The sequence below is a fragment of the Hemiscyllium ocellatum genome, chromosome 3 (assembly GCF_020745735.1).
Source record: "Hemiscyllium ocellatum isolate sHemOce1 chromosome 3, sHemOce1.pat.X.cur, whole genome shotgun sequence".
Lineage (NCBI taxonomy): Eukaryota > Metazoa > Chordata > Chondrichthyes > Orectolobiformes > Hemiscylliidae > Hemiscyllium > Hemiscyllium ocellatum.
The window spans coordinates 13,029,374-13,053,885 of record NC_083403.1 but is presented as its reverse complement, the minus strand read 5'-3'; the positions used below and the strand labels follow the sequence as shown (position 1 = coordinate 13,053,885).

Below are 24,512 nucleotides of genomic sequence, written 5' to 3'. Positions count from 1 at the left end.
TCTGGGGGTTCCTGTACACCACTCAATGAAGGTAAGCATGCAGGTACAGCAGGCAGTGAAGAAGGCTAATAGCATGCTGGCCTTCATCACAAGAGGGATTGAGTATAGAAGCAAAGAGGTTCTTCTGCAGCTGTACAGGGCCCTGGTGAGACCGCACCTGGAGTACTGTGTGTAGTTCTGGTCTCCAGATTTGAGGAAAGACATTCTGGCTATTGAGGGAATGCAGTGTAGGTTCACGAGGTCAATTCCTGGAATGGCAGGACTATCTTATGTTGAAAGATTGGAGCGACTGGGCTTGTATACCCTTGAGTTTAGAAGAAAGAGAGGGGATCTGATTAAGATTATTAAAGGATTGGACACTCTGGAGGCAGAAACCTGTTTCCAATGATGGGTGAGTCCCGAACCAGAGGACACAGCTTAAAAATAAGGGGTAGGCCATTTAGGATAGAAATGAGGAGAAATTTCTTCACCCAGAGAGTGGTGGCTGTGCGGAATACTCTGCCTCAGAAGGCAGTGGAGGCCCAGTCTCTGGATTCATTTAAGAAAGAATTGGATAGAGCTCTCAAGGGTATTGGAATCAAGGGTTATGGAGATAATGCAGGAACAGGATACTGATTGAGGATGATCAGACATGATCATAATGAATGGTGGTGCAAACTCGAAGGGCAGAATGGCCTACTCCTGCACCTATTGTCTATTATCTATTTTATGTTTCTTTCTAGTCTATCTACATATTGTCATTCCTCATTAATTTCTTGATCCGTTTTTGCTGAATTATAAAATACTCTCAATCTTCAGTCTTTTCACTATTCTTGGCAACATTTTGATCAAACATTGTGTTTAATTCTTCTTATTAGCATTAACTGGAGCATGGTTTATTATTTTTGATGAAATAAAACTACCTTTGGTGAGAATATTCAATCTACTAGAGGCAACAAAAACCATTTTTGCTGTAAATTATTTTTTAAAATGAACTTGCAATTTGAAATGATGGCGACGTACAATAGCCCTTTGAGCAATTATTATGCAATTATAAATTATGCAATTACCTGGATTCCCCCATTTTTTAACACTGACCCTGAAGGAATTGATCAGTGTGTTCCTTCTGAGTCACCCAAGAGGGGCACCTGCCAGTACATTTACAAAATTGGTTTCCTTTTTCTCTGGTGAAGCTACTTTACTGAAAACAAGACTTGCAGGGGTAGACTTTATACTGCAGGGCACAGACAATGTGAGAAAGAGTAGCACAGTACATGAGATAAATCTGTAAACTGATGACAGTTGATAGCAGGCTTGTGATTTAGAAGTTTACTGATAGTACAGGAAGCAAAGCCTAGGGGAGGTAAAGTGCTCTAGTTTTGAGATGGCAGACTACAACAAATTGCAGCATGCAGTGCAATGAGCTTTGATTTCAACACACTCAGGCAGATGCTGACCAAATGTTGAAATCACGCATTGTGAGGGATGCTGCGAGTGATAGAGAAGAGAGAGAACAGTATCTTTATTCCTGAGACAGGGTCACTGATTGCGAAGAGCTGTGGCTAAATACCAGCATTAGGTTGCTTGCCTCTGTATGCTTGGCTACAAACAGTGTGATGCCAAGGGAAAAGGAGACAGTACAAGGACTGCCACATACCCACCTCCACAGGTTCTATATCACTTGCTGTGGATGGCGACCGAGAGCGAGAATATATCTGTGATTTCACCTCGTCACCAGATGGAGAATTGGACAGGTTGAAATTCTCAATGGAATCAATCTACGGAAAGAAATTCTTTTAAATAATGATGCATGCAGATGACCCAGATTTCTAAAAGAAAAATCTAAACTTAAAATGTAATGCAAAAATACAAGAATGATCTAACTTTAAAACACTTGACCTCCTTTTCATCCATTTCATTCTTAAGGTATCTCCTTCACTCTCAGAGTGAGGCATGCTGCCCATTTATGCCTGTACTATTTTTTCACAGTAATTCTCCCCACTTACTGCCTCCCACAAATGCGCTAATCAAGATTAGACAGTTACTGTGTGGAGAGATTACGGATGCAAATCCAAGCACTCACATCTTACAGGGTGCAAGCATATCCAAAATGTGAGTCTAGAAAGTGTCACCAGCACACAGTATTCAAAGTGAAGCCAGATTTAAAAAAGGGTAAAAGATCCTGTTTATGTTGAAGTTTTGTAACAGAGAGAAGAATTAGATAGAATTCAATTGAAACACTATACTAATCCTAATTTCAAATTGCACAAAATATAAACTGCACAAATGCATTTAAGGAATCTGCAGTAGGCAGCTTGGCTGGCATCCTTTATCTATGTTTCTTCTCACAAATGGAACAACTTTTTATTTTTGCAAAAAATTGTCAAAGTTGCAGTATTCCTTTGCCTCGCAACGTTTTGCACTACAGTGTAACATAGACAGCTGTTTACCATCAGAATCTACAGCAATACAGTCTATTCCTCTTAGCGCAGTTACTTGGTTTAAAAAGGTGACTGTAGGCTTTCCACTTGAATGGCTACAATCTACGTGAAAGAGTTCCGACAGTGCTGTTAAGTAGGAGACTCCATAAATCTGACCCAGCAACAAAAAAGGAGCAATGTACATCTGAATTTGGATTGCATGTCACTCTCAGTAAAAAAATGCTTGCTGTTCCACTTTACTTCTAACATTAATTTGAACTACAAGAAATTGCGAACTTTGTTCAAATAAACAATGACTGAATTAATAGGAATAGATTGTAAACTATAATTTGATACTGTACAAATTACTATAATCAGAGAGAGAAGCACTAATCTGAAGGACACAATTTGATGCAATTTACATATCTTTTCACAAAATCTTCAGACAGAAATAATTTTTTACACCTCCTCTGAAGGTACAGAGTCTTGTTGGGATACAGCTTCTAAGGTATCAATGATCAGGTGGCCTCACTCCCAAATGGTTATTCTTCATGTGCCATCTGAGACAGCATTGGAAGTTGAACGAGGAATGGCAGCAACCTGACATTCAGATACTTTTGCTAGGCTTTTAAATTTCTATCAGTATCCTAATTGTTACTTTTTAAAAACATTTAAAAACTACGGCAATTCATTACCAATTAAAATATTCAGTTATCACTGGCTGGATTGATTTTGCAGAGAAGTAGAAACAAGCTAGTAGATGATGAAAGGAATACTGCAACTTCTGTCTTAGGGATAAATGTTGGTATTCTGTTGACCAATGTGGCATCCTCCATCCCACTTCCCATTCAAGTACCATTCAACCTCAGCTGTACCAACCCAAGCCCTGTGTTTAACTTGCAATTCACTGACTACTGCAAAGGTCTCAACAGCATAATCGCCAGTTTGGAAAGAGAAGCCATAGTTGACAACAAGAATGAACCAGCAAGATAGAAACACTTAGACAACAAACTGTGAAACACCTAGTTGGCCCCAAAAGCAGACATGAACATTAATATTAGGATGACTCATGGTGAGTTGAACAATGTTTTCTAATATAGAATGTTTAATAATAATGTGAGCTTCATGGCCTGAAATGAATAATGCAAATTCTACTGCTAAAGTATGACTGCATTTAAATCAATTTAAGATCAAAGCTCCAACCTGTCCAAGATACAGGCACTGGAGTTTAATTACTTTTCAATAAGGAAAAATTGTTTTGTGGGATTCGTAAATTTTCAATGCTAGATTATTTCATAGGAATGGCAGCCATTGTTGCTCTGATTGCAGTGACATAGGGGTTGCAATGTACTGTGGCACGGATGCTTTGATTCACTGCATCACAGACACTCTGAGGCAATATGTCATGGGGACTAAGTCATAGAACTCACCATTAAAATCGCAAGTGATGCGGTTGATTCTCAGTTGAGGGTCACAAAGGAAACTACAATGGCATAAGACACAACCTGGCTATGATAAACTGGGGGACATTTTAAAGGGATGATGGTGGACAGACAATGGCAAACATTTAAAGACTGCATGGATGAACTGCAACAATTGTTCATTTCTGTCTGGCACAGAAATAAAACAGGAAAGGTGGCCTGACCATGGCTAACAAGGGGAATTAGAGATTTGGAAATGGCACTCAAATTGGCCAAAAAAAAACCCCAGTAGATGGGTGCATCAGTTTAAATTTTAACAAAGAAGAACAAAGGGATTGGTTTAAGAATGGGGAAATAGAGTATGAGAGAAAACTTATGGGGAACATACAAAACAATTGCAAAAGTTTCTGTAATAAGTGAAGAAAAAAGATTAGGGAGGACAAATGTACAATTGTTACAATCAGAAACAGGGAAAGTTATCATAGGGAACAAAGAAACAGCTTACCAACTAAATACCTATTTTGGCTTTGTCTTCGCACAGAAGGACACAAATAAAAACCCAAAAATGTTGAGAAGCACAGGGTCGAGTCAGAGGGAGCAACTGAAGGAAACCAGTATTAGTGAGCGTTGGACTAGTTGCTGAAATTAAAGACTGGTAATTTTTCAGGGACCAATAAGCTACATCTAAGTACTTAAAGAAGTGGTCCAAAAAACTAGTGGATGCATTGGTGATCATCTTCCAAGATTCAATCGACTCTGGGACAGTTCCTATGGATTAAAGGGTAGTTAATGCAACCAGCTAATGCAACCCCATTAGCTTAGAAAGGAGGTCGAGAGGGAATAGAGAATTAAAGACCAATTAGCCTGACATTGATAGTAAGGAAAATGCAAGAGATCATTACAAAAGCTTTAATAGCAGAGTACACGGAAAACAGTGACAGAATCAGAAAGAGTCAGCACGGATTTACAAAAAGGAAATCACACTTGACAAATCTACTGAATCTTTTAAGGATGCAATGAGCACAGTTAATAATGAATGGTAGATCCCTAAGTCGCACTTTGGAACAAAGGGATCTTGGTGTGTCATCACAGGTAGACAGGAATGCACATGGGATACTTGCCTTCATGAGTTGGGACACAGAATTATAAGAGTTGGGGAATCTTGCTGCAACTTTATAGAGCATTAGTTATGCCACAGTTGGAATACTGTGTGCAGTCTGGTCATTACACTATTAGAAGGACTTGATTACACTGGAGAGGGTACAGAGAAGATTCATGAGGATGTTGCTTGAGATGGAAAGTCTCTGTCATGAGGAGGGACTGGGCTGTTTTCCTGGAGCAGAGGAAACTGAGGTGAGGTCTGATTGAGGTATACAAAATTATGAGAGGCATAGATAGGGTAGACCACGGGAATCCTTTCTCCATGGCAGACATTTCTGGAGTATGTTACCTAAGAGGGTAGTGGAGCCAAGCACTTCTGCAACATTCAAGAAGCATCTGGACAAGAACGTAAAATTGCCAGAGCATAGTAAGCCATCAACTTGTATAGACAAACCAGATGAATATAGTTTGGTGTTTGTTGGTCAGCATTGACATGGTGGACTGCAGGGCCTGTTTCTATGCTGCATGACTCTATAACTCTTAAAATAAAAGGCCCACTAACCGGGATCAATACATTTCTTAAACAAACCACTGGGAGTCTCTAATGACAATGCCAACTGAGTTAAAATTTCCTATCAGCTGTGATTTCTCAATCAGTTATCAGAAATGGCTGGCATAACCCTGTGGCATTGCTAATATTCCAGGACTCTGTTGGAATCTCTCGAAGTTAACGTTAGTTTTCTGGATGCTGCTGCAACCAAACTAGTAGCAAGCTCAGAGATGCATTATATTTTATTACTTTTTTTTGAGTATTTTCTTTGTTATAACAAATATTATTTGGGTTGGGACTGTGTAAGATGGGATGGTGATGCGATCATGTGATAAAACTTCCAGAGTTGGTAATGCTACAGTCAGAAAACTGCTGAATTAAAATGAATGAGGGAGCCTGCATGCTCACCGAAATAAAAGCAGGAATTGCTGGAAACATGGACAGCTTAACAGTTCTGTGCACAACCATTATCTAAAAGGAACAATCAAACATTGGTCTTTCATTTGGAATAGTTGTATGCATTTCAATATTTATTTCACCAATCCAGGATTTTTTTTTTAAAAGCTGACAGAAGTCTAGGTGTGGTTGGACTTATGGAACAGGAAACAGACCAATTGAGTAACTGGGTAAGATGATGGCTGATGGAATATAACATGGGAAGTGTAAAATTATCCACTTTGGCAGGAAGAATGGAAAAGCGGAGTATCTTTTCAATGATTGTTGGGATTCAATTTGGGTTTCTTGTTCACAAATCACAGAAAGTAAACATGCATGTAAAGTAAATAATTAGGAAGGCAAATGGGATGTGAATCTTTATGGTGAACTGGGGGAGTTTGTGTCTAAAACTGATAAAATGAAGCTACAAATCCACATGGCTTTAGTCAAAGCACACCTAGACTACTGAGTACAGTTTTAGACTCCTTACTCAAGGAACTATATCATTGCTGCAAAGAAGATGCATCAAAAATTGATCCTTGGGAGGAATTGGCTGTCCTGAGATTGTGTGGAATTGTTTGAAGTTACGAAAGTGAGAGGCGATCTTGTGGAAACGTAAAATTCTACGGGGTTGACTAGGTAGATGCTGAGATGTTATTTCCATGCATGGAGTCCAGAACTAGAGATAATATCTAAGTACAAATAGTCAGCCATTTAGGACTGGGATGAGGAGAAAGTTTCAGGTGTTGAGGGGGATCAGGTAGGAAAGTAGAGCTGATGTAGCAATTCAGGTATCATTTTATAAAAAAGCAGAGCAGGCTCAATGGTGTCAGTGCAAACTCCTGAGTTTATTTCTTTCTTTTCAGCACAGAATCACAGAACTGTTACTGTTAATAAAGCATACAGTTTTCATAAATAGGAGCATAAGGGAAGAGCAGAGAGGTTATGATGAACTTGTTTAAGACTAGACTTCAGCTGAAGTATTGTGTACGGTTCTGGGTGCCACATTATGGAAAGGATGTGAATGCAGTGCATTCGGCCTATCATGTCTACAACAGCCGTCTGTATAATTTAACTTAGTGTCAATCTCCTGCCTTTTCCTCATAACCCTACAAATAGTTTATATTTAAACAATTATCCAATGTTCTTGAATGCCTCAGTTCAGCATGCCTCCACTACACTCTAGGAAGCATGTTCTAGATCCTAATGACTCACTGTGTGAAAGATCTTTTCTCACCTTGCAGTTGTTTCTTTTGCAGGATACTTTACAACTGTGCCCTCTGATTATTAGTCCACTTACAGGTGAGCATGGTTATACTCTTAAATTAGACCCATGATTTTGAAAATTATCAGATCTTCTCTTGGCCAGCTCATCTCCAAGGAAGACAGTCCCAACTTTTCAATCTTCCACATATCTGAAGTGTCTCATCCCTGGAACTATTCTTACAAATGTCTCCACTGCATTCATATCCTTTCCATAATGTGGCACCCAGAACCGTACACAATACTTCCACTGAAGTCTAGTCATTTTCTTAAACAAGTTCATCATAACCTCTCTGCTCTTCTCTCTTATGCTCCTATTTATGAAAACTGCATGCTTTATTAACAGTTCTCTCTCCCTGTCCTGTCACATTTAATGACTTATGTTCTCTTTGATCTTGCATAACCTTTAGAACAGTATTCTTTATTTTGTACTGTCTCCTCATGTTCTTTTTACCAAAGTGTGACACCTCATACTTCTCTGCACTGTGTAACTGTCTTTTTGAAATTCTAAACTATCCACTTCAGAGGTAACAATTCTCCCAAGTTTTCGCTGCTAATTTTGAAACTGTCCCCCAATATAGCAAGAGCTAGATCAATCATTTGTAACTGGCAAAAGCAAGTCTCCAAATACCGACCTTGGTGAACTCTACTGCCTGAAAAATACCCATTAACCATTACATCCTGTTTGCTATTCCTCAGCTAATTTTGAATTCATCTTACTATTGTCTCTCTCATTCCAGGCCCTATAATTGTCCTCACAAGTCTGTGTGGCACAATATCAAACGCCTCAATTCTCTTTCTTACATCTTCAAAAAGCTCCAACAAATTAGTTAGACATGATTATCCATGCTGATTCTTCTAATCAGTCACATTTTTCCACGTGAGTATTAATTCTACCCTGCATAATTGTTTCTAGAAACTTTCCCACTGACAAACCAACTGATCTGTAATTGTTAGGACAATCTTTACAAGTCTTTTTGTACAAGAGAGTAATGTTGCAATTCTCCAAATCTCCCGTCCCTGAATCCATGTACAAATCCCCACCACCCGCCCTGAATCCATGTACAAATCCCCACCACCCACCCCTGAATCCATGTACAAATCCCCACCACCCGCCCTGAATCCATGTACAAATCCCCACCACCCGCCCCTGAATCCATGTACAAATCCCCACCACCCGCCCTGAATCCATGTACAAATCCCCACCACCCGCCCCTGAATCCATGTACAAATCCCCACCACCCGCCCTGAATCCATGTACAAATCTCCACCACCCACCACTGAATCCATGTACAAATCCCCACCACTGAATCCATGTACAAATCCTCACCACCTGCCCTTGAATCCACGTACAAATCCTCACCACCCGCCCCTGAATCCATGTACAAATCTCCACCACCCACCACTGAATCCATGTACAAATCCCCACCACTGAATCCATGTACAAATCCTCACCACCTGCCCTTGAATCCACGTACAAATCCTCACCACCCGCTCCTGAATCCATGTACAAATCCTCATCACCCGTCCCTGAATCCATGTACAAATCCCCACCCCCCACCCCTGAATCCATGTACAAATCCCCACCCCCCACTCCTGAATCCATGCACAAGTCCCCACCCTCGTCCCTGAATCCATGTACAAATCCCCACCCCCCACTCCTGAATCCATGTACAAATCCCCACCACCCGTCCCTGAATCCATGTACAAGTCCCCACCACCTGCCCCTGAATCCATGTACAAATCCCCACCCCCCACTCCTGAATCCATGCACAAGTCCCCACCCCCCGTCCCTGAATCCATGCACAATTCCCCACCCCCCGTCCCTGAATCCATGTACAAATCCCCACCCCCCACTCCTGAATCCAGGTAAGACTGAAAGGTAATTGCCAATGCTTCTACAATTTCCAGTTTCACATCCTTAAATATCCTTGGATGCATCTCATCTAGTCCTTGTACCTTATTAACAGCTTATTCAATAAATCCTCAATTTTAAATTCTTCTAGTGACTGAATTACTCTCACTGTAAAGACAAATGCGAAGTATTAATTTAACACCCAGCCATGCCTCTTGCCTTACAGGCAAACTGCCTTTTTGACCACACTCCTCTGTTAATCACTATCTGTCTTTTGATGTGCATCTATATTAGTTTGAGATTACTATTATGTTAGCTGCCAGTCTTTTTTAAAAATAATCCCTCTTTGCTGCTTCTATTTGCTTTATCACCTTCCTTTTGTATTCTACTTGGTTCTCAAATGTACCCACTACCTGACCCCTATTATAAGCACACTTTTTCATTTTAACTTAATTTCTACCTCCCTTGTATTCAAGGAGCCCTGGGTTTGTTTGTTCTAGCCCTCCCTTTGGGATAACATATCTTGACTACACCAAAACAATCTGCTCTTTGAAGGTAGCTCATTGTTCAGCTACTGTTTCTCACCCCAGCCTTTGGTTCCAGTCTATCGGGCTCCGTTCTGGTCTCCCCCCCATTTAAGTCTGCTCTCTGCTACTCTTATTCTGATTGAATAATGTCATTTTTCTACTAATATCCTAAACCTATTAATACAATGATCACTGTTTCCTCTACGTTCCCTGCCCAAGGTCAGTTCATTCCCAAAGAATTAGATCTAGCAGTGCCTTCTTTCTTGTTGGACTGGGCATATACTGCTGTACAAAATTCTCTGGAACACAATCTAGGAATGAAAATCCCTCGCTGCCATTTTCATCACTACCATTCCAGTTGATACATGGCCTATTCAAACACACCAAACTGCAATTTTATGGTGTTTACATCCCCCTGTAATTGTCTATTCAGTTCACATGGTGTTTCTTTCCCACAGTAGCCTCCTCCGACCTTATTTCATCTGAAGTGATCAACATTTTCTTTCTCCCTCTGTTTAACTAGCTTCCTCTGAAATATATCCAGGCTATTTCCATCAATCACTGCATTTGGTAATGGTTTCCAAATTCAAACCACAAGTTGGTATGAATGTTTCTCCTGAATTTCTTTTGGATTGATTATTGACTACCTTACATTTTATGAAACACTTACTCCCTGCCCATCATCAAAGATAACTTCTTTTTCCAAGAAACTTTCCCGACAGTTGTAACCTCACATTTCTGGTATCATACATGAAGTTCTGTTTCGAAGGTTCTCCATTGCCTCTATATCTGCTGTGAAGGCTGTATCAGTAGCAAAAATGGCAAGGCATAGATCCTAAAAGTGAGTCAAGTTTGGCCCAGCAGACTGCAGTTTCTGGCCTGTCTTAGTTCTCCATCCAGTAATATGTGCTATTGCATAGGCAAGGATTTGTAAAGCAGAAAGCAGGGTCTGGTTTAAACTTGTGTCAAATTTAATGGTTTACGGTTCCCAATGTATCTAACCTGGTTTTTATAAGTACTTGCGTTTTTATTATTTGGTCATAGGCTATACAGATGTCTCTAATTGATCTTAATCGAGTTCTATCCTGTGTCTTTAAAATCCATGTCATTTATAGATCAGTCTTTTTGGACGACTCTTGACTTTCGGCATACTTCCAGCAATTTCTGTTTTTACTTTAAATCAAATGCATGAAATGAAAATCAAGTAAGATCAATATGCCCCCCCCAAGAGATTAGATATACACTATAATCAGAATCCCATTACCAAGTCCTAATATATTTCACCTTTCCAAAAAAGATTGGTTTTAATTATGTTCACTCATTATGAAATCTCACTGAGATTCATTGTTAAATGAATGATCTTTAAATATTGATTGGTAACTATTGAATAAAGATTCATATAATTGAAAGGATTTAACAATGTGACCACTATGGCTTCCTGACTGAAGTAATGCAGCATAAGCAATTCAGAATGAACATATGCAACGTGCATTCTATGGAGGGAGAGAAAGAGAAAGGATTCAGGCAGGTAAAGGACAGTGGACATATAGCCGCAGCATTGACAAGAAGCATTTAGACTGGTTGCAGTGCACACACACACACACAAGTATATATGTCTGTTAATAAATACACACGCAGTAAAACAAAGACAGAATCTTACACGTCTGCCTTTGCTAGCTGGAACACAGGCACGAGAATGCTTCAACAGAGAAAGGAAACACAAGTTAACAACTAATAAATTAACAATTACTATTTGGATGCTGCCTTACCGCATGTCTTCCCATCCTAAACATGCAAAACTATCAACAGCCCATGAGGCACAGTGCAAGAAAAACCTTTACAAGAAGGAATATTCCACAGCCCGAATCAAACTCTTCAAAAGGATGGATTCTCTCTATCATTACCAAAGACCTTCCCTTTAAATTCTTTCCCAGGATGTAGGCATCATATGTAGGGAAGGCATTTCTTACCTAGTTCCAGTTAGTGAGTGAAAACAGTGGTAACTCAGTCAGTTGCTTGGCTCTTTCACAGCACAGTTAAGGGGCAATACCAGTACTGTGGAGACTGTACCTGGGAAGGCCAGCGTGTTTCCTTCTATTTTAGATATTAGCAACCTAGTCGGGTTTTTTCCAATTCAACAGTTTCACGGTCACTTTCCCAATGGAAGTTTCTCTTTCTGCAATTTTTTAAAAAAAGCTGAACTCAATTCTCAAAACTGTCATGATGGATTTTGGCAGGACATAGTCAAAACCAGACCTTGCTCTGTAACTATGGGACAGGAAGGTAATTGAAGTCTGAGGTGAGAGCAAAGTGCCTTTTACCTGGCTCCATCTGCTGGATTTGGATAAAGTTCACTGATACTTTGATTTGTTTATTTTCAGGATATGTGCATTGCTGGCTAGGCTAGCATTTAATTGTTCAAAGGGTATTGCTGTGGATCTGGAGTCACATGTAGGTCAGGACAAGTAAGGATGGCAGAATTGCTTCCATTAAGGACTTTAATAAAGCAAATGGGTTTCTACAACAATCGACAGTGGTCACCATCAGTCTAGCCTTTTATTTCAGAACTGAATCATGATCAAGTTCCACCACCTCCCACGCTGATATTTAAACCTGTGTCCCCAGAATATTAACCTGGGGGTCCTGGATTAGTAATTTAGTTACTTTACCATAAGCCACCATCACAGTTTTGACTTCTACATTGAGGAAATACTTATCTCACAATCACCTATCGCTTATTATTAAGTAGAACACTTAAAAAAAGTGAAATATAGTTGTCTGTCTTTAAAAGTGTTCTTCAATTAAAGTGAATAGAAAGAGACAATGGCCTGCAAAATATTGGTCAGCAGGCCAAGCAATAATCCATTATTAACACAGACCAATCCAACATCCAATCACAACCACAGGCCAATCCAATACGCAATAATAACCACAGGCCAATCCAACATCCAATACTAACCACACGCCAATCCAACATCCAATCACAACTACGGGTCAATCCAACATCCAATCACAACCACAGGTCAATCCAACATCCAATATTAACCATAGGCCAATCCAACATCCAATCACAACCACAGGCCAATCCAACATCCAATACTAACCACACACCAATCCAACAACCAATCACAACCACAGACAAATCCAACATCCAATAACCACCACAGGCCAATCCAACATCCAATACTAACCAACGTCCAATCCAACATCCAATAATAACCCCAGACCAATCCAACATCCAATAACCACCCCAGGCTAATCCAACATCCAATACTAACCAACGACCAATCCAACATCCAATACTAACCAATGACCAATCCAACATCCAATCACAACCACAGGCCAATCCAACATCCAATAACCACCCCAGGCTAATCCAACATCCAATACTAACCAACGACCAATCCAACATTCAATCACAACCACAGGCCAATCCAACATCCAATATTAACCATAGGCCAATTCAACATCCAATACTAATCACAGGCCAATCCAACATCCAATAACAACCACAGGCCAATCCAACATCCAATAACCATCACAGACAAATCCAACATCCAATAATAACCACAGACAAATCCAACAACCAATACTAACCAACGTCCAATCCAACATCCAATAATAACCCCAGTCCAATCCAACATCCAATACTAACCAACGACCAATCCAACATCCAACATCCAATAATAATCACAGGTCAATCCAACATCCAATAATATCACAGGCCAATCAACCGTCCAAACACCACCAAGGCTAATCCAACACCGAATAACGAGGCAAAAGTGAGGACTGCAGAAGGGCTTTTCCCGAAACGTTGATTTTCCTGCTCCTCGGATGCTGCCTGACCTGCTGTGCTTTTCCAGCACCACTCTGATCTAAACCCCAACATCGAATAACCCTAGTTCATTCCAATATCCAATAACCACAGGAAAATCCAATATCGCCACCAAGCACATCTGATGCTCAAAATATCCAATAACAACCATCGATCATTCAGGCATCCAGTAACTACCACTTCTGAAAACATCTGATAACCTTCATCAAACACTGAAAACATTTGACAACAAACATCGATTGTTCAAAACATCCGAAAACTACCACTGACTGTTCAAAACATCCGAGAACCAGCAGTGACCACTTAAGCACCAAGCAAAGGGATGTACTGAATAATACTAGCAGGAACATCACCACAGGCTGATGTCACAGACATTCATTATAGATATGCATTCAAAAGAAACATGGTTAAAAGAACAAGGAGAGTAGAAAAAGGCTTCAGGAGTACAGAGTCAGAATCAAAAAATGGACAGCCAGCTGAAGTGGCACATTTCAGTAAGAAGAATGAAGTGGATTATATAGATTAAACTGTACAATATTAAAGGGGATGCAAGAACAGACAGCAGTAAGGGGCATCTTTACAAGTCTTTTAAGGTGGTAGGATGGGTAGAAGTTGTTTAAAAAGGCAAACCAGATTCTTGGGTCTTCTGAGCTTTATAAATCGATGGGCAGCTTAATAAAGCGAGCAGGTTATGCTGAATTTTTATAAAATACTTGTTCAATCCCAGCTAGTAAAGCGACCAATTCCAGGTATAGCATTTTAGGGCTGAAAATGTGTTGCTGGAAAAGCGTAGCAGGTCAGGCAGCATCCAAGGAGCAGGAGGATCGACGTTTTAGGCATGAGCCCTTCTTCAGGAATGAGGAAAGTGTGTCCAGCAGGCTAAGATAAAAGGTAGGGAGGAGGGACTTGGGGGAGGGGCGTTGGAAATGCGATAGGTGAAAGGAGGTCAAGGTGAGGGTGATAGGCCAGAGTGGGGGCGGGGGCGGAGAGGTCAGGAAGAAGATTGCAGGTTAGGAAGGTGGTGCTGAGTTTGAGGGATTTGACTGAGACAAGGTGGGGGGAAGGGGAAATAAGGAAACTGGAGAAATCTGAGTTCATCCCTTGTGGTTGGAGGGTTCCTAGGCGGAAGATGAGGCGCTCTTCCTCCACCTGTCGTGTTGCTATGATCTGGCGATGGAGCATTTTAGGGACAAAGTTAACAATCACACAACACCAGGTTATAGTCCAACAGGTTTACTTGGAAGCACTAGCTTTTGGATCACTGTTCCTTCACAACCACCTGATGAAGAAGCGGCGCTCCAAAAGCGAGTGCTTCCAAATAAACCTGTTGGACTATAACCTGGTGTTGTGTGATTTTTAACTTTGTCCACCCGAGTCAATGCCGGCTCCTCCACATCATTTTAAGGGGTGATGATATTAATACCCTGGCAATGATTTCCTAGAATGGTACCATGGATAAGGAAGATCAGTTACATGGAGAGACAAGAAAAGCTGGGATAGTTTTCCATGGATTAGAAGAGTTGAAGAGAGTTTGACACAGATGTTTCAAATCATACATGAAAAATATTGTTCTTGGATGATATATTTTAGAACATAACTTTTTGCAATGAAAGATTTCATTGTAGATAAATGTGGGTCACTCAGTGAGAAACACATAAGCAATGCTTATGTAAATGCAAGTCAAAGAAGCTTGGCATCAACTGCAGGTAGTTTTCATAAACACAAATTGGCTGTAACGTGATTTGTGAATTGAGACCTCTTTTTAGTAACATGAACTCCACGTTCACTGTCACGTGATTCCATCCCTGTATTACCGGCCGGCTGTGATTCACTCTACTGGCACATCTATTGCTAGAGATTGTTGTCTGTGTGTGTGCATTTTTTTGCTTCTATCTGCAACAAAGTAGGGTTAGCAAACATCGGAATATTTTACTGGAATGCTTACTGGGATCATGCATGGAGTTGGGGGTGTGGGGTCTAAGGAATGGGAAGAGACAGAAAGATAGAGAGTGAAATAAGGTGCAATTACAGTGTGGTTTAGAGAATAAGCAGGGCCTTTTGTTAAGCAGAGACTCAGTTGCTGGCTATTTAAAGCTTCAACACACGGCAACTTTACAAGAGACGGTGTATGTGTGTGGAAGGGTCCATGTGTGAAACTAAGGATGGACCACTGGTGACCCTCATCTCTGCCCACCCCGTCCATTCCCAAGTTATGCCTCATCCAAGTTCACCCAGTCTCTGTTTGTGTTTGAAAGGACGGGCAGACCATGGAGGAGGGGGTGGGTGTGAGGGGAAGAGGGATTTGAGAGTTCTCTCAGAAACCTGAGACCCATCAAAACCTCCAGCTGTTCAGAGCATCCCAGTCCTAGCCACCAAAAAAAAAAATTATTTGCATTAAAATTTTTTTCGGAAGTTTCACAAATTTTAATAGCGAAGAGCCAAGTTCTGGATAAATTCCACTCCACAGGGTGCCAGGAATACAACAATATATTGGGAAATTTCACTTATAATAACTTGGCAATTCTGTAACTGACCAAAAACGGTGAGGTTCGCTAAACTGGAGTCCTTAACCCTGTTTGTCCCATAGGCCTCATTACTTCTATTGTGCGATTTTCTATAACACAACGTTGCACGGGGTCACAATGACCGTGTTATAGGAGGACTACCTGTACAGTGTAAAAACTAACCTACTGTGTAAGGTCAGAGTTAATGGTGAAAAACTTGAATGATAAATTATCTAACTCTGAGCTTCTAATGGAACCTGGAGGTGTACAGAGAAAGCAATCACATCCATTTGAAATATACATTATTCCTATGGGTTGCAGTGTCAAAGAGTTGTATTAAAGGTAAAATAATTAATTTTTATTTCTGTTTGAATCATTCCTAGCACACCATGTCGTTATGGTGACAGGATGTAAGGATGGAAGGTTTTCTTGTTTAATTTGTGTGTTTGCTGGCAGAGTTACACTGTTCAGTTTGGGTTTTTTGAAGGAAAAGTAACTGGAAGATCTGTTCCAACTTGTAGCTAGTGGAAAAAAAATCTGTAGCATTCCTAAAGTTTTGAGGTAGAAAGCAATAATTAGGTTAGAAAGAATTGCACAGAAGCTGTGGGAGTGGACTGGGAATTAAAAGCATCAGGACAAGGACCTGAAGAGTTCACCGTTGTAAGTTCTGTAAACAAAAAACTGGAGAATTGTTCAACTAAATGATAATGGAAGCATCTTGTAACTTGTACCTTGAAAAATAGCAAGTTGCACAGGGAAAATTAAGTAAATTCCAGAAAGGTCTGGTATACTTTGAGTTGAACATCAAGATTGGTACAATGAAGGAATTCTTGGATTGGATGGTGGTGGCAGAGGGGTAAAGTACAATGGGAAATATGAAGGTGAGTTTACTGCGTAAGTCTTTAGAAAATATTGTGGTAGATATGAGGAAATTAAGAAATGTCTTGAGGAGAAACCTTTTTCACATTGAGTGGGGATGATGAAGAATGTGCTGCTCAAGAGAGCCAGATCCTTAATAACTTTCAAAAGGGAACTGAATAAATGCTTGAGGGGATAATATTATACAGGGTTATAGGAAAAGGTCAGGGAACTGGGATGTTCATTCAGAAGTTAGCAAAGGCAGGATGGGCTGCACAGCCTCCCTTTGCTTTATTTCATTCTTTCACTGCTTGCTTAATAAGCGAGCAAAATGGTCTAGAACATAGAACATAGAAGGATACAGCACAGTACAGGCCCTTCGGCCCTCGATGTTGCGCCGACCGAGTCCTACCTAACCTATACTAGCCCAATAACTTCCAAATGCCTATCCAATGCCCGCTTAAATGAACATAAAGAAGGAGAGTTCACCACTGATACGGGCAGGGCATTCCATGAACTCACAACCCGCTGTGTGAAGAATCTACCCCTAACAATCTAGGCGACTGTAACTAACAACTGCAAACCAGTCACCCTCAGATGCCTAGACACTAGTCACTCATACATTCCATAATTACTTCAGATCAGCGACTCACATCCCACAACAGCCCAAGTACACAATCTAATATTCAGTAATAACTGCTGGCAAAAAAAATCACGTAATTCTCCACAGACCAGCCTCTCAACCAATCTCTTAATAATTTCAGCCCATCAAAGCATCCAAAAATAACAGCATTATAAAATCCTATTAATAATAACTGCAGGCCAGTAGTTCAAACACCTGATATTTTGAAGAAACTACAATCTATTACCAAACACAGTTCCAATATATTTTTCAAAATAGACAACTTAGTTCCTGTGTCAGTGTGACAGAACAGAAGAATCTTTATTCCTCTCCAGACATCTTGTGCACTCAAATTCCTTATGATGAAGACTAGCAAAGTAGTTGCTTTCTTATTGGCATGCTACACCTGCATGTCAACTTTCTTGAGTTACCACAAGTTAGAATTCCAGTCATAGCAAGCAAGTAGAAAGGCAAACAGTATGTTACCTTCATGACAAGGGAATTTGAGTCCACAAGGAAAGATATCTTCCTGCAATTGTATATAGCCTTGGTGAAACCATACCTGAAATACTGTACAGTTTTCACCTTCATCAATGAGTGGGTATGGAATATACTAGCCATAGAGGGAGTGCAACAGAGGTTTAATTAATCCAGATTAATCCTTGGAATGATGGGATCATCTTGAGGAGCACCTTTTCATACATTCATGGGATGTGGGCATTGTTGGATATGCTGGTTTATTTGTCCATCCCTAAATGTCCTTCAGAAGATGTCAGTGAGCAGCCTTCTTGAACCACTGCAGTCCTCACATTGTATGTGCTGTTAGGAAACAAGTTCAAGGAGTTTGATCCACCAGTGAAGGAACAGCAATATAATTCCAAGTCAGGAGGGGGAGTGGCTTGGAGAGAAATTACAGATGGTGCTGTTTTTGTGCATCTGCTGCCTTTGTCCTTTTAGGTGGTTTGGAAAGTACTGTCAAAAAAACCTGGGTAAGTTTGAATGTGGGACCTTTTATTAATTCATTCATGGCATGTGGGTGTCACTGACTGGGCCAATATTTATTGCCCAATTGATGCTACCTAGAGTTCCTAACTTTTGACCCAGCAACAGTGAAGTAACAGTGATACACTGGTTTGGAGGGGAACTTGCACATGGAAGACAACCTATGGATCTGCTGCCCTCGTACTTCAAGATAATATTGGTCATAGGTTTGGAAGGTGCGGCCTAAGGAGCCTTTGTGAATTTCTGCAATGCATTACTCTTATTCACTCAAAGGATGTCATCTCTGATTAGGCCCATCCCTAATTGCCCAGAGGGAACTACACTGTTGTGGGTTTGGAGTAACATGTAGGCCAGAGCAGGTAAGGATGACAGATTTCCCTCCCTATTGGACATTAGTGAACCAAATGGCTTTTTCCGAATTGACAATAGTCACTGTTAGACCCTTAATTCCAGATTCTTTATTGAATTCAAATTCCACCATCTGCCATGGAGGGATTTGAACCCTACTCCCCAGAACATGAGCTTAGTTTAGTGATAATGCCTCCTTGTCTCGCCTTGCAGATGGTACACACTGCTGCCATTGAATGCCTGTGGTTGAGGAAGTGAATGCTTGTCGATGTGATGTCAATTAAGCGGGCTGCCTTGAGTCCATAAGTAAAGATGTCTTCCTGCAACTGTACATAACCTTGGTGAAATATTGTACACAGCTTTGTCACCTTGTGGGAGATCTGTGTCATCGACTATGCTAGCTGTTGACGGAGTGCTGCAGAACTTTATTTAATTAATTCTTGAGTGTTGTTGGAGCTGCACTCATCCAGGCAAGTGGGGAATATTCCATCACACTCCTCATTTGTGGCTTGCAGATGGTGGATAGGCTTTGGGAAGTTACTCACTGCAGGATTCCTGACCTCTGATTTGCTCTTACAACTGTTGTATTTATATGGCGAGTCCAGTTCAGTTTCTAGAAAAGTGGCATTCTGCACCCACCCAGACATTTGGAGAGTAAGCCAGCATACTTATGACTTGTCTTATAAACAGAGACAGGTATTACAGAGGCAGAATGTGAATTACTCACCACAGAATTCCGAGCCTCTAACCTGCCCTTGTAGCCACAGTATTAATATGGCTAGTCCAGTTCAGTTTCTAGTCAATGGTAAACGCTGATAACAGACATTGCCTGGCACTTGTGTTGTGCAAATAATACATGTCATTTATCAGTTTAAACTTGGATGTTGCTTAGTGCATATGTGCATGGACTGCTTCAGTATCTGAGGAGTTGTGAATGGCGTTGAACATTGTGTAGTCAGTGGCAATCATCCCCACTTCTGACTTTATGAAAGGAGGATGATCATTGATGTAACAACTGAAGATAGTTAGGCCTTGGATACCACCCTGATGAACTCCTGCAATGACACCTTTGGACCAAGGTGACTGGCTTCCTACAACCACAACCAACTTTCTTTGTGCTAGGTATGACTACAACCAGTGCAGAGGTTTTCCCATGGTTCCACTGGCTTCAGTGTTGGTGGACTTCCTTGATGCCATACTCAGTTAAATGCAACCATGATGTCAAGGGCAGTTACTCTCAGTTACTCTGGGATTCAGCTATTTTGCCCGTTTTGTAAACAAACCTATAATGATGTCAGGTATTAGACTACCTTGGCAGAACTGAAATTGAGCATCAGTGTTGCTATAAGCGCTGCTTGATGATACCTTCCATTACTTTACTGATGATCAAGAGTAGACCTATGGTGTAGTAATTAGCTGAGTTGTCTTTATCCTGCTTTTTGCGTACAGAACATTTCTTAGCAACTTTCTGCATTATTGGGTAGATGCTAGTGTTGTAGCAGTACTAGAACAGCTTAGCTGGGAGCATGACAATTGGGGAACACATGTTTTCAGGCCTAGTGCCAGAACATTGAAGGGGTCCAGAACCTTAGCAGTATGTTTAAAGTCATTTCTTGACATCATGTGAATTGAATTTAATTGGCTGAAGACTGGCATCTGTGATGCTTGGAACCTCATCCACTTGGCACTTCTACACGAAGCTTGTTGCAACTGCCTTTTTGTTTGCACTGATGGACCGTGCTCCCCCTTCATTGAAGATGGGGATGTCCGTAGAAGCTCCTCCTCGAGCAAGTTGACTGTCCAATACCATTCATGACTTGGATTTGGCAGGACACGAGAGCTTAGATCCAGTCTGTTGGTTGTGGAATCGATTTGTTTATCACTTGCTGCTTACGTTATTTGGTAAGTTGTGCTTATGATAGCTTCATCAAACTTATGCCTCGTTTTTAAGCTTGCCTGATACTGCTGCTGACATGCCCTCCTGCACTCTTCATTGAACCAGTGTTTATTCTCTGGAAGATGGTAATAATTGAGTGGGAAACATGATAGGCTTTGAGGTTGTGTTAAGTACAATCCTCCTGATGCTGATGGCCTACACAACTTCACAGATGCCCATTCTTGAGTCTTTAAATGTGTCCCATTGTGTTCTGTGCTACTGCCACATAGTACAGTATAAGGTATTCTCAACACCAGTTGCTTCAATGTTCCTTAAATACGGAGATGAAAACTGTACACAGTAGTCCGGGGTGGTTTCACCAAAGACCTGTATCATTGTAGTAAGTCTATTTTATTCTTGTTCTCCAGTCCCCTTGCAATAACAGGCAATATGCCATTCGCGTTCTTCATTGATTGTTCTACCTTAATGCAACTTTGTATGTTCCTTACACAAACACAGTCAAGTCCCTCTGAACATCAATAGTTACAAGTTTCACTCCTGTTAAAAAAAACTTTTCACGTCTTTCAGCTGAATTGAATAAACTCCCACTTCCCCACATTATACACCATCAGACACCTCGTTGCCCACTCAGTGAACTTGCCTACATCCGTATGCAGCCTAACAGGCTGCATTCCCAACTAACTTTAAATCGGCAACACGCTAAGAAACAATACTCTCTGCCTCTTCATTCAAGTTAAAGTCGATTGTAAATTTCTGATGCCCAGTACTGTGCCACTGCCAGTTTAAAACAACTCAGTTTATGCCTACTGTTTGTTACATGTGTGCTAACCAATCTTGTATCCATGCTCAAATATCACTCCTAACTCCCTGGAATACTGTTAATCTGCATTCAACAACAAGTGCATTCTCCTCACTGACAGTTTCTCGTTGTGTTATGCTGAGCTTTGGGAGACATTCCCTGGAAAATATCAAGTGGAGCTTAAAGGTGACTGGCATAAGAGATGATACTCATAGGAAACACTATACATACATAGTATAGGCTATTGTCCTGACTCTCTCTCTTAATATTTAAAGTCCCAATTTATTCACCTATAATGTGACTTCTTTTATTCAGTTAAATCAGACACATTACCATTAGTCATATTCATATGAGGGAATCATTTAAAAAGGACAGTTTTCTAAGGAAAATAGACATATTGCACAGAAACACAATTCTACAGAAGCAAGAAATCTAAAATCAAAACAGATATACTCAATATGTCAGACAGCATCTGCAGACAGAGAAGGAATTAGCTTTGAAGGTCAATTACCCTTCATTTGAATTCTGTTTAATTGCTCATTGCTAGTACCATAATAATTCAAAACAAGTTTAGTTATTCTATCAACATAGCGTTTACTAAAAACAAACACTATAAAAGACAAAGTCAAGACACTACAGGATGGTCACACACAAGATCTTAGAAACAAAATACAGTCAAATTCACTTGGGTTAAAGTTTATTTATATTATGTGGTTTTTAAGACTGTTTGTTTATATTATTCTTAGTTGCTTAAGATTCTTTCATTATGTTTTGGACGGATGGTATACAGAATCAGAGACTAGCTATTGTACAGGAGGAGGCCATTCTGCATGATGTGCCTACTCTGGCCCTCTGATGGAGCAATTACTCCACTGCACTTTTCCTATCAACTTGGAAAAATTCCCTTTTCAAATCATGGTCCTATTTTCTTTTCAAGTCTCAACTGATTCATTCTCATGAACTTTTTCTGTATTCTCTGTAATGTCTTGACATTCTTCCTAAAGTGTGATGCTCAGAACTGGGTGTAATATCCTAGCTGACAGTAAACCCGGGTTTTAAACAGGTTTAACATGATCTGCTGCTAATCTAGTTTGCCCTTTGCACTGATCTCCCAGAATATTGTAGCTGCTTGAAAACTAATTGAGCTAATTTTTAGCTGTAAATTTTAAGTACCAAGTCAGTAACTACTACAGGTAGAATGGCCACACCCGAATTGCTACGCATTTCCTTGTCTTGTAAACATCATGTGTAAATAGACTGCTGACATTACCCATCTAGTTTCAGTGCATCTGCAAGTAATAGTGTATCAAAGCAAATGTTACTCTTGAATTTGTACTCCATAGGAAAAAGAACCATTTCTAAGTTTTAGTCTCTACTTTTCTCTGATTTCACAGTATCATGGCCATTTTTTTTAAAACAGTGGAATGCGGCTGGATTTAGTGCTCTAGTTTTCCTACAATTGATAAGAACAAGGTTAGTAGTTGAGAATTGGATAATTTACAATTTCTCTCTTCAGTCCCCCCCCCCCTATGATACCCAAAGGTTCAGGTGGGAGATGATCTGCAGTTCTGGACGCCCTGGTGTTTCCACTTGGAAGACTTACTTTTAAGTTGGGAAGTATGGGTTTGCTGATGAACATTAATGGACTTCTGTGAATTGACTGTATTTTCCAGACAGGGATTTTTTTTTTTAATTGACCTGAACCAATGAGTTGAGGGCTCATTGGTTGAAAGCTTTTGAACTTACATCATTCCAAAAGTCTACCAATGAAGAAGAAGAGGAAGACAGAGAATCCTATCCCACAGTGAAACAGAAGCATTACAGTGTGGAGAGGGGAAAGAAATTAAATTAAAAACAATGAATAACTATTTCAGAGCTAACTCATTAACAGTGTCACTCACTCATTCAGCAACATAGCAAGAACAATTAACCAAGTAAAGGATTCAACCACAAAAAGGGAGTCTTGGAAAAGGGGAAAACAGAATTGCACATACATATAGTAAGTGACTATATAATTTATTTTACTCACTTCGAATTGATCCAGAGGAGAGGCAGGTGTATTCAAAAATGCCAAGAAAGAATTCTGTGAGTCTTGGTGCTTTACACCTAGAAAAACAGCAGCAAGTTCTTTTAAACGCAAGGAAATATTTAGCTTGCACCTTTTCTGGAGGACCGGTCTACCTGCACAAGGGGGAGTGGACACCATAACATGTTTGAGGTGCAGTTTCTTAAAGAGGTAACTCTACATTTTAACATCAGTTACTGCAAAATATCATCATTCCACAAAAAAACTTGAAAATACTCATAAACAATAATTAAGTCTAACTGTAACACTTCAACACTGAATAGATCCTTACACCATTCTGAGTAGGGACAATGACTATTCCTGCAAATCCAAGATTGTTGTCCATTAGAATCAGATCTTTATCAGACTGTCATAAAAGTTATGTAATCTGACATACTCACCTGTCACAGATAAGTCAGCCAAGGGAAAAACTTGTGGATTAATGTGCTATAGTACAGGGTAAATAATAGGGCCCAGTTCACAAACATAGCTGAAGAGAGAGCCATGTTGTCACATAAATTATATGAATCACTGTGATTGTTTGAAATCTGTTTGGCCTGATGAGTGCAAAAGAAGATTGACAAAATGTCTCTCTTTTCAGCGATATTCAGACTCTAGTTCCTGATATATGTAATTTTCACAAACAAAATACGAAAGCACAAATTCAGAGCAAACACTCCATGCCTGCTCCACCATTCAACACGTTCACGCTGAGGTGATTCCTCCACATCCCCCCTCCTCTCCCATAACCTTCAACCCCTTGCTTACCAAAATCTTACTCTACCTTAAAAATATTCAAGGACTCTGCTTTCATTGCCTTTTGAAGAAGAACATTCCAAAGACTCATAACTATCTGTAGGAAATATTTCTCTCGTCTGTCTTAAATGAGTGGTTGCTTATTTTTAAACAGTGACCCATTTTTCTAGACTTGCCCAAGAAAGTAAACATCTTTTTCACTTCTAACCGGGCAAACTCCTCATCAAGTTACTTTTATTCTTTTAAACTCCAGTAGACACAAGATCAGCCAGTTC

At 40.2% G+C, this 24,512-nt stretch overlaps 1 protein-coding gene across 3 annotated transcripts in view; it reads right to left on the bottom strand.

Moving 5' to 3' along the window:
• Nucleotides 1-24,512, bottom strand: part of LOC132830661 (serine/threonine-protein kinase MRCK alpha-like) — a 565,530-nt gene that overhangs the window by 65,335 nt on the left and 475,683 nt on the right. For all 3 annotated transcript variants that reach the window (XM_060848487.1, XM_060848489.1, XM_060848488.1), the window contains exons 21-22: nt 23,446-23,522; nt 1,641-1,757 (exon numbers count right to left, since the gene is read on the bottom strand). In XM_060848487.1, the coding sequence (XP_060704470.1) occupies nt 1,641-1,757; nt 23,446-23,522 (194 nt within the window). The remainder of the gene's footprint in view (nt 1-1,640; nt 1,758-23,445; nt 23,523-24,512) is intronic.